Source organism: Halichoerus grypus, chromosome 5 (assembly GCF_964656455.1).
Source record: "Halichoerus grypus chromosome 5, mHalGry1.hap1.1, whole genome shotgun sequence".
Taxonomy (NCBI): domain Eukaryota; kingdom Metazoa; phylum Chordata; class Mammalia; order Carnivora; family Phocidae; genus Halichoerus; species Halichoerus grypus.
In genome coordinates, this window is record NC_135716.1 from 37,399,826 (window position 1) to 37,410,776 (window position 10,951).

The window sequence follows — 10,951 nt, forward strand, 5'->3', positions numbered from 1 at the left end:
CTTCGAAAAACAAAAATTCCAATTCCAAACTGTCCAATTCCAAAATGCCATAATACAGAAAGGGAAGGGCTGAAACTTCAGTAAGAGAATTGTGAGAAGTCTTATTTTAAAAACCTAGGGATAAAGAACACCCTCAATATTGAATATTTTGGAGGCATCCTACTCTTCCAGAACCCAAAGGAAAAACAGAAGTTAAATAGCAAGACGCTTTTGCAGAAGTGTTGAAACAAACAAGAAGAAGTTTTATTTTGAAAATACACTCTTTGAAGATAAATTTGGCTTCCATTTTCCATAGCTAGGAGCATCCAACAAGATACAAAAACAAACAGAACAACAAAACAAAGACCCACGACATTATGTACAGAGCTCTAAAATGAGCTGTGAATATCTACAAGAAACTAGCATATGCTCTTTGTGAAGGGTTGTACTTGTGTGGCTTTCTACAGTTCTCAGTCCTGGGGAAGAAGAGTTAACTCCCTGGAGCTGCAGGTGCGGCTGCAACAAGGGAAGAGCTGGGGTCAGTAAGGGGTTGGGGGTGCGACCCCTGGGTGGGAGGCGTGGAGAGGTGTCTGGGGAGGGGAGCCGCGGCGGCATGGGACACATCCTGGGCTTCTCTAGAAGTCCTGCCGCGGAGTGTGGGTCAGGCTGTGCCGCCGCAGATCACAGTTTCGCCTGAACACTTTGCCGCACTGCTCGCAGCTGTAGGGCTTGATGTCTGTATGGGTGAGAAGGTGAGTTTTCAGATTACTTCTCTGATTAAAGGTTCTTCCACATGTGGGACATTTGTGTGGAGATTCCTGTTCAGATGTGAAGCAAGCAAAGGATTAATCCTTCACACCACCACCGCACCCTTCTCAATAGTTTCTGTCTTATCGGTATCACAAGCGTTAACATAACACGCGCACGACAACAAAAGAGGGGACTTGCAGGAACAAATCTGGCTCCTAATCCTCCAATCATGAAAACACACGCGCAGGCACACACAGGGGCCCCCCCGATTACACTGATAACTGCCAGTGGCCACCGCGGTGGGCTTTGTGATTTCCAGCTCTTTACATTTCATCACCGTGTCACAGGCAGGAAAAGGAGGAAGGAAAAACTTTAATCCTCTCTTAAGGAACGACATTCTCCCGGGCAATAAGGCTCCTCTTTGCTGGAAAATTAAACTATTCCTCAATGTTCAGAAAACTACAAATTATGAGGCCCCTGGGAGAGAGAGCATATGGGATTTCACCATGCCTCCATTATCGAAATTACCTTTATTTCCTCCCAAACACGAAAGCTTTAAATGCAGGGCAGATCAGATGGGGAAAAATTAGGATTTAGAATACAGAGAATGGTCTTTTCTTTAAGAAAAACATAATAATGTTTTGTGTTAAGTAAGATTAATTTTTGGGGGGGGTATAAAAAAGTTGAGTGCTGTTTTCCCCACCTAGAAAACTAAATTTAAACAGAGCCTTTAAGAGAAAGAGCCTGCCATTGAACACCTTTGTAAGGAGCAAAAATGATAAAACTAAACCAGCCATTGTCTTTAAACAAGAAAACAAACTTACCTGCATATGTAAAGTTTTGTGAACCGCTAGAGTTCTAGACTGACAAAATCCTTTCCCACACTCCTGACATTTGAAAGGTTTTTCTTTGGAATGGATATACCTGTAAATCAATATAAGGTTTCATTGAAATTGTTTTACCACCACGGTGAGGAGTTTCTTTTGACAGTTACTCAAAAGGAAGTCGTGAAAGGACAAAAGAAACGGGATTCCCATTATTTATGTTTTTAGATTTTACTTTTTTTTTTTTTTCCTGTGTAATTCTGTTTATCGTTAACCTCAACTAACAGATTCTTCAAAACATTCACCGGACGCCGTCTTTATCTACACTTGATCGCCCTCTCTGGCGTATTCTGGAGCTCAAAACCTTGCTGAATGAGTCCTTCCTGGTCTCTACGGCTTTCTCTGGTACTTAAACTGGCCAAATCATGATGTTAGGCAAGGTTGAATTCAGGGGAACTGATTTTAGCGAATCTCTAAACAGCCGCGGAGGATCCCAACGGAAGTTCTAACTCCATGGAACAGCAGGTAGAGTCCAGAGAGAAGATACCCCAACCCCTCTCCTGGGAAGTTTTTACCGGATGAAAACACTTGTAGTATTTCTTCAGTTGCCGTGTATGAATGCAGAGTTTAAGGTCGTGGAGGGGGTGTGGGGAGCTGTTTCTAAATTCAGTGATGTCAAGATCCACATAAATAAAATAAAATAAAGGTCGCCTTGGCAGGCTCTGGGGTACACCTGGGGGTGGGGAGATAGCAAAGGGAAGGAACCCAGAGAAGGTCGCCCGAAAACATTTCTAGAAATGGTCTGACGGCAGCGCGGACTAATACCCACCATGGGAAGGTCTTTGGGGGCCCTCGGCTTTACCTGCTCCGCCTCCCCAACGGCAACCGGGAGGAAACTGGGAAACAGATCTCAGGACCAAGGCCAACCCACCCAGATTGCAACTGCCTAGGGATGAGGAAAGGCCCTCCCGCATTCCAAACAAGGACGCAGTAGGAGACAGCAGCGGAGGAGAAAGGTAAATGTTGGGGACTAGTTGTAGCTGGCCGCCAGGGAGGGCCTTTGGGGATATATTCTAGTTCAGAGGGGATTTTAGTGACTCTTGGAATGTCTCTCAGGGATTCGGTACTCTGGACAAAGTCGCCTTCCCTTCCCAGGCCAACCTCTTTCCCCACCTCACCTGTGATCCCGCAGATGATCTTGCCTCCGGAAGGCCTTGTGGCAGATGTCACACGTGTATGGCCTCTCATCCGTGTGGGTCCTCTCATGGATGAGCAAGTTGTAGGATTTGGTAAAGTGTCTGCCGCAAAACTTGCAGATAAACTCTTTTTTCGTTTTGGAGGGCAACCTCCCTCGGGAGGGCTTTCTGTCCGGAGTCAATTTACTGAGCCCCGAGATGGGGCTACCCAGCCCCGGGCTCAGCTTGGTCAGGTCTCCCATCTTAGGGGGATCCTCTTGCGTGGCGGCCACCGCCAAGTTGGCAAAGTCAAAACGGGGCCGGTCCTTGTGCAGGGCTGGGAGGACGTGGGCAATGGCTCCCTGCTTGGGGTGGAAGAGGTGGGTGGTAAAGGGCAGAGCCGGGAAAGGGAATCGCGCGTCCACGAGGCCCTGCGCCGCCGCCATCTCGGTGATGGTGGAGCGGGTGATCTCGTGCACGTTGGGGTACCCCAGCGTCCAGTGGTTCATATGCATGGTCTGCACGGCGCTGAGACCGTACAGGCCCTGCAGGTGGTCCACCGCGGCGGGGAAGGTGTTCACCGCCTGCAGGAAGGAGTAATTGGTGAGCTGCAGCGACGGGTGGAGCGGGATGGGCGCCGGCAGGGCCTTGCTCCCCATTTTCCTGGGTGCTGCGGGGCGGAGGGAACCGCCCCTTTCTTCCAGGACTCAGAGGCAGGTGGGCGTGGGGCTCCGGTGAAAACCCAGAGAGACAACAGCACGCAGAGCAAACCCTAAAAATGGCAGGGGAAGAGAGGGAGAGTTGTGACTATTATCTAAGCCCGCTCGGCCTGCCCTTTGGCGCCAGCGAGGGTTACCACACCTTCCTTCAAAGTCCTCCTCCCCACTCTACTTCAGGGTCCTCAAAAGGAGTGGTGAGGAAACCGCATAGCGCCTGCCGGGCGAGTCCAGGGTGTCAGGCGGGACAGGAAGTGGCCTTCTGGCGAGCGGGGCACCCCGCGCCCCGGCGGCCCTTCTGTGGGCGCCCACAGGAAGGTCGGATTGCGGGCACGCAAGGAACGGAAGACCCGGGCCCCGGGAGAAAGAAAGGCAGGCTGTGTGTGTGTGTGCCTGGTGGGGCGGGGGCGGCGGGGGGGTTGTGGTTCTGCAGAGGCAGCACCCACTTCAGCCCACCCACCCCACCCTGTGCGGCGAAGCTCGGGCAAACACGACGGCCCGAGACGCCCGCACCCGCAGGCCTAGGGCCGAGGCTCTGTGGCCGAGGCGCCTCGGAGCTCCCCGGGGAACGACGAGGAGGGCCCGTCCGAGCCGCGCGGAGCTGCTGCTCCTCGCGCTGCGCCCCCCGCCGGCTGCCCCGCCCCGTGGTCGCCTTTCCCGCGCTTACCCCGGCCACGCCGCCGCGGGTGCGGGAGCTCAGCCCCGGTGAGCTTGGCGCTCCAGGGCCCTCGGGCCCTCGGAGGGGCCAATCTCGCCCCGCGCTGACCTCGGAGGTTTTCTTTTTCCTTCCTCTGCCTCAATCCCATTTATCAGCGGTGACGGGCCGCAGGAAAGAAAAGTGACACCTCGGGGGCCGGGTTCAGCCTGGAATCGCCCCCTCCTCCCTTCCCATGGGCCGTCCCCTCCCACCCCCTACCAAGATCCCTTCCAGATGGTTCAGGCTCCCGGGGGGGGGGGGGTGCGGTGCGGTGGTGTGGGATAGGGGTGGGTGGGCGGAGAACCTCCCTGAGGTCCTTCTCCCAGACTGAGCGCCAAGCTCTCGGGAGGCCGGAGCACCTTCCCGGCCTGGCACCGGGGAGCCGCTTCCTACACCGGGGAGGCCTCAGGAGAAGAGCAGAGAGGAGTGGAGGAGAGTGGGCTCCCTGGGGAAGGATAGGAAAGGGGCAGCAGGGGAGTCACAGCGAGCGGGCCGGGTACAGTGCGGCTTTGCCCGCCTGGAGGAAGCTCGTTTATCTGCTGGGAGACGTGTGCGGCCTGGGCCTAAGCAGGGTGCAAGCACTCGCATCTCTCTGTGCCCCAAAGAGCAATAGAGAGGTCTGATTTCAGACCCAGGTTCCCCAGGACACCTCACCTGCATTCAGGGTGGGCCCACCTTTTCCCACTTCCAGCTGCCTTTTAGCAGCGGTTCTGCTAGGTCCGCCCGACCTGGGCCTTGCCTCTGAGGGCAGCTCCCCAAGTGCGGGACTCACAGCTGAGTGCTTTCCCTGGAGAGGGGCAGGCGGGCCGGTTAGAGCCAACAACCTTTAAGCCTGGCTTTTGAACGCAGCAGGAAGGTGGGAAGGTTTGTCCAGTCTTCCCCTCATCACCCACCCCTTTACACGCCTGAATCTCTAGTGCGCTGTGAAGTGTTGCCCGGCTCTCCAAGCGCAGACTTGGGGGACCGCGCTAATGACACAGCGCTCTGACAAGGCAGAATTTGGTCACCTCAGTGAGGCCCACACCTTCTCTCCCGCCTCTTCTGTTTGGAATGCTCAGAGACAGGGATTTATTAATGAACCGCTTCTGCCTGGTGGTATTTGGTCTGGGAGTTCAGACTGGGAGTTAATGAGAGGTGTGTTAACAGTCAGAGGGGCTCAGTCAGACCATTCAACCGAAACTGTAAACCTCCATTAAACTTTCCCACCACAAATCACGATTCATTTTTGTTCAGTGGCAACCCTCAAGCCCTCCTAGAAAGGCAGAAAAAAAGGTACTAAGATCCCTGTAATCTATCTGATTATTTCCTCTTCCATTAAAAATAAAAAGTTACACTTTTATTTCCATCTTTTTGTGTAATGAAGATTTTCCAGAGGTTCAAAATATCATCTTCCCCCTAGTGTTAAAAAGTGGTCTCCCCCTTAGAGAGGAAACTGAAATTATTATTTGGGTGTATTCCCAGACTAGATTTCTTAGAAATAAATACAGGAGGCAAAGTACAACTCCTACCACTGTTATGGGGTCAGGGGGGAGGTTGTCAATCAAAGGAATATCACCACCTGTGATTTCCATTTCACGTGCACAAAATGAAATCTGCCCTAAACATTACATGTTAATTCTGCAGGCACAAAGTTGAGTGCCATCTTCCTTCCCCTTTCTTCAAATGGTTTATAACACAAAAATTAGCAACTCTATTACAGTTCAGCTCCAAAGTGGCACAAAAGTGTATTTCATAGTAAGTTTTCATTTTAATTTGCAGGACAGATAGTTTCTTCATAGAGGACGAGCAAACCATTGGTGACTTCAACCCTTTTACAAACAGAACAACCCTAAATATCCACCAAACACTTTTGCCATAAATAATGAGGGAATTTAGATTTCCACTCTCCCACTGAGTTGCTGGAAATGTGTGTCAAAAGATATGTTAAGTCAAGGCAGAGATCTAAAGTACTTTCGTTTTGTCTAGAGTTGAGCATGTAATTTCCACACTGAGTTTCAGGCAATAACAGCGATCATCATCCTCTGCTGTCATTTCTTCACTACCCCTTTTTGGACCATTGGTTACTTTTAATTTTACAAGGAAAGAACCAATGAAAAGACATTAATATTTCGGTGGAGTTGAGGCTAGTTTTCTTTCATCAGTCTTCTTCACAGGGATTTCCAGGCATGTACAGAAGTTTTGTAAAATTTAGTTCACTGGTTGTCAACAAGTAAAAAAAGTGTACATAACTAATTTCAGTTCAGAGAAGCTTTCAAAACATTGGAGAAAAAAAGGTACGTGGTAATTTGATAGAGTCTTGCCCTTCGGTAATGCTGTTATTACACTGAGTTATCTAAAAATAATATACAGTCAGGGGTCATCTGCTAAAACCTGTGTGTTGGTGTGAGAGAAACGACGGGTGGATCCATAGACTCGCTGAACTTCAGCCCACGCCACAGTGGAATTTTGCATAAATCAGAGCGAAAGTCTTAGTAGATATAAGGAGATCATTTAAAAAGTAATAATGTTGGCCAGCCTGGATCAGGTGAACAGAGGAAAACGGCCGCGAAGTTCCTGCCCCTTCGCAGCGCCTCTGCCTTCCCAAGGAGTTAATTAAATTAAGATGCCTTCCGCATAATCTGGGTTCTGTTTCTCTCTGCTCCCTCGCTCCCCCTGCGTGAGTAATTTTCTTGTTCTGCTCAGGACTGCAGTTTGTTTAGCAGAGAAAGTAGCTGTCTGCGCCGTTTCGCTTCGGGAAACGCCAACCCTCTTTTGTTCTCTGCTAACAGGTAGGGTGACGGATCCAGCGCTCCCTCCACAAACACCTTTTTCTCCCTCCTTCCTGCAACCACCACTCGTTTCTCTGTAGCTCTTACGCGAGAATCTAAGCGTTTAAACCCCAGGGGAATTTGCCTTCTGCACCCCCCACCGCCCCCCACCTCCAGGACTGGAGGGTGGGAGGGAAATCAAAAGGCCAGCACAAGGTTGGAGAATTACCTGGGACTGAACTATTATTACTTCCCTCCTGAAACGCGCGGGCTAGGCAGGCAGTGTGAGTCCCGGCGCGTTCGCGCTGCGCTGCCGCCGCTGCCCCGGGACGGGTGGACCACGAATACTACGGCACCATCAGAAACACCACGGGATTGTGGGGCTTTATCTCAGCGTACGTTGATCAGCTTTTATAAGAAGCCTTGCTGAATGCTTAGATTAAATGTCGCAAAACAAAACTAAAGACAGCACATAAAAGTGTGTGTCCTTAAGTGTTAGCTGGGAGTGGAGTGCCGGGGATCCGATAAAGTGAGAAACACAATGCCCCAAGACTGCATCCATCTGATTTCTTTTCACAATTTCTGAACGTGCGGCACGCCTGACCGAGAATGTGAGTGTCCCCTGCACCCCCTACACCCTTCCTTCCTTAAGGCGGCTGCAGCTCCTTCCCAGAGCGGACACTCACCTCCCTCAGAAAGGTCCGCCCGGGCAGCGCGGCTCAGACCCGGCCCAGGTGGTGAGGCGCAGAGCTCGGAAAGGTCATTGGGTCCACGCGGGGCAAACTTCTTTTTCCGAGCGGAATCCCGGGAGCCGCGGACATGATCTGGAGGACGACGAGCAGCAAAAACGAGAGCGGATCCTCGCCTTCGTCCAGGTCTGTGGACGTGGAGATTGTAAAGCCCGGGGGTTGTTAGAGCCGGCGCTCAGCGCTCGCCCGGAACCCCGCGCCTCCGCGAGCCTCTAGCCGCCGACTCCGGGTAAGGTCGGAGCCTGCAGTCTGGCAGGGCCATCACCCTCCAGCAGCGAGCGCTCCGAGCTCTGTCCCCGCCCGCGTCCCTCCCCAGGCTGCTCGCGGCCAGGAGTCCCGGGCTTTAGTAGCAGCCCCGCCTCCCCTTCGGGCGGGCGTCCTGCAGCAGCGCGGGGCCCACGGAGGCTGACTCCGCCTCCGCGCCCGGCGCCCGCTAATGGTCCACTCTGTTTACTTGTGTTTGGATAGCAACTGAGTCTTAAAGGCACAGGTTTGCTCGAGGTTTCCCTGTTACAGAGATGAGCCGAAGGTGACTCAGTTCAAAACTCACACATAAGCAAAGCCTACCCCCTTTCCTTCTCGGTGCCACTTTTCCTTATACTGTTAGAAACTGAACAACTGGTTCTCTGCTTCCTGAAGACCCTGAAGAGAAACCCAAAGGGCATTTTGTAGTTTTACTTGACGCTCTCGCCAGATTAATTTCCACATCTTAACAGGTTTAATATAACCATCTTCTTCGTAGAGTAAAATCAATCAGTTCTAGACTGTATTCTCCAAAATATATCACATTTCCCTCAATTTTAAATACAGCTTTGTACATACTTTTTGTCAATTATGACTATATCTGTAGTCTGCTTTTGCTTGTTTTCAAAACGAAGTTTGTTTTTAGAGGTGACAATTGACTGATTCCGTAATTACTGCAAAGACATATGTGGAATGTCCAGAAGAAGTTTCTTCCAATATTTAAGGTTTAATCAAACAAGGTACATTTTATAAGCAGTAAACCAACTTGGTTAAAGGGTGGGCATCTGCAACCCATTGGCAAACAATAAAGACTCCATCTGGAATGGGTGAAGAACAATCATTTTTAAATTCTAGGCAAATACTATTGTAGCTTCTCAAAACATGTACATCTTCATTCCCAGCAACCCCCTCCCCCAAATACAATTCATTGTTCAGTCTCCAGGAAACTTCATCGAATTTGGTGTGGAGATACATTTTTCAGGTTCTTCTAAAGGTTTGGTCCTGTGTGAGTCTAACTGCAGAACGCACTTCAGCTACGCTGTAAGTAGGATGATCGAGTGACAGAAAGGGAATGACACACTCATTTTAAACAGCCTCTTTCCAGATGAGATCTGCGTGAACAACATTGAGCAAAACCCCTTTCGTCCCAGACGAGTCACCAGAGCGGATTTGCGTTAGCCCCCGGCAAGTTCGCGCTTTGAGGGGCGCAAATCTTCCAGCCAAAATGCTGTACAATTCAAAAGTGTTCCGTCAAAAGATGGTTTTGGATGTGCCGCCCCAAAGGACAATTAAAATAATCTCATCGTGCAGGGTAGTGGATAAATATAAACAGAAGACTAAAACTTGTCAAAAGGTTAACCAGTGATTGGTGAGCCAGGCAGAAGGTACGAGATATTATTTTGTTAAGATACAATTCCTTCTATTTTACTTATGCCCAGATGGAATTTTTCGTTCCTTTGGTAAAACGTAATCCAGGGATAGTAGATCCTTTTTCCCTTTCTTTCCAATTTCAAATTCTCGAAGGTTAAAATGTGAACTTGGAATGGAGACCCCAGTGTTTAATATCCTTCAGTATTGAACTGCTTAAAGATTTGACAAACAGTGTGGAAGTAGCAGAATGCCTAAGAGTTCAGGGGTTTAAAAAAAAAAAAACAAAACGTTTTCCCTAATGGGTTCTATAGGGGTGCTTTCATTTCAGCGCTCAGTCCTGAGCTCCAACTACCGGGATGCCTGTGGTCCCCTTTCTCTAACCACCTCATTCCTTCCGCAGCTTTTCTCAATTTGGAAAATTTGGAGGGAACTTTCTCTTCTTTCAGACCCCCAGGACACACACTCCCGGGGTGGTGACCTGAAGAGTGTTCCTACGCTTCGTATTTCCTCTTCCAAAGTGGAGGCAACTCCCCAGCGGCAGGCTTCACACCTTCCTACCCTGTATATGTGTGTGCGAGGAATCGCCTGCTTTTCCCGCGGGGTGGACAGAATTTCCAACCACCCACCGAGCTGCGCCCTCTTTCCGCAAACCTCCTGAGCCCAGGTTTTTTCATAAACGTGTTTACCTCGCCCACCCCAGCTTCCGAAGTTCACAATGGAGTCGGGGCTACGTCGGCCCGAGGGCTGCTGTCGCTAGAAAGGTAGGCAAGAGTCGACGAGTTCCGGGCTTCGGGGAAGCCGAGGGGCGGGCAGCGCCTCTGCAGCCTCCAGGCCCCACCGCCGCACCGGGCAGGTGCGCGCCTCAGGCCGAGAGCGAGCCTGAGGCTGAGAGCCTCGCGGCACTGCACGCAGGGCTCCCCCGGGCCACCTTCGCGCCCACCCCCCGGCGGGCCCTTGAGTTTCCCCCCGGCTCAGTCCGGGCGAGCCCCTTGCTCATGCCCGCGGCTTGAGCGCACGCACTGTGGGGGCCCACCCAGGAGCAGCCTCACCCGCCGGACTCCCCCGGAGACAACGCTCCGCTGGAAAGATAGGCCACCCGGCCCATGGCGAGTTGTGGGGTCCGGGTGTGTGGAGAGGGAAGTCCTGGAGCCTACAGCGGCCCAGCTGCTCCCGGGGATCTGAATCTCTGCGCAGCCGTCCCACTCCCTCCGCGCCCCCCCGGAGCTGCGCGGCCGGTTCACTCTGACATTTCCGCGGACACGGTCATCTGCTGTCCTCGCTCTGGGTTCTGGGTTTTCGACACCAAGGACGCTTCCAGGGAAATGGCTAACAGACGGACGAGAGGCGCGCGAGCAGTTGCTGCTCCAACCCGAACTGCCGAAAGTTTACGCCCCCGGAGGACCGGGTAAAGGCCGGAGAGAGGAAACACAGAGTTGGAGGAGGAGGGGTCCGGCAGAGTAGTGCCTTCTCCCCCCGCCCTGGCCCACCCAGGAGGCTCTGCCAGTTAAGCAGCGAGCAGGTGTCAGACAACAGGTTTCTTGCAGTTGACTCCGAATCTCTCCCACTCTGACCGCGCACTGCGGTTATCTTAAAAATGTTTACCCTTTAAGACACGAATTATGGTAACCCCATCTTTTTCTCCAGGGATTTTGGCTGCCATTATCTCTGAGGACTTGCCTCCCTTTCCCCCAGCTTTCCTC

General features: G+C 51.7%; 1 protein-coding gene across 2 annotated transcripts; it reads right to left on the bottom strand.

Moving 5' to 3' along the window:
• Nucleotides 1–221: 221 nt before the first annotated feature.
• OSR2 (odd-skipped related transciption factor 2) lies at nucleotides 222–7,939 on the bottom strand. Of its 2 annotated transcripts, none has more exons than XM_036067067.2 (4): nucleotides 7,575–7,939; nucleotides 2,732–3,500; nucleotides 1,554–1,653; nucleotides 222–715 (listed from the first exon to the last, which is right to left on the bottom strand). In XM_036067067.2, exons 2-4 carry the CDS (start codon nucleotides 3,385–3,387, stop codon nucleotides 641–643), a joined length of 831 nt encoding a protein of 276 aa, XP_035922960.1. In that variant the 5' UTR covers nucleotides 3,388–3,500; nucleotides 7,575–7,939; the 3' UTR covers nucleotides 222–640. The 2 variants fall into 2 exon arrangements, with proteins under 2 accessions (XP_035922960.1, XP_035922959.1); XM_036067066.2 differs by having other exon boundaries at nucleotides 222–797.
• Nucleotides 7,940–10,951: the final 3,012 nt, after the last annotated feature.

What these genes read in the sequence shown, in the direction of transcription:
- OSR2 (XM_036067066.2), bottom strand. Translation starts at nt 3,387, where the DNA reads ATGGGGAGCAAGGCCCTGCCGGCGCCCATCCCGCTCCACCCGTCGCTG. An exon ending in GATCATCTGCGGGATCACAG is followed by an intron (nt 1,654 to 2,731) that starts GTGAGGTGGGGA and finishes ATTGATTTACAG; the next exon opens with GTATATCCATTCCAAAGAAA. An exon ending in ACAAAACTTTACATATGCAG is followed by an intron (nt 798 to 1,553) that starts GTAAGTTTGTTT and finishes ACATCTGAACAG; the next exon opens with GAATCTCCACACAAATGTCC.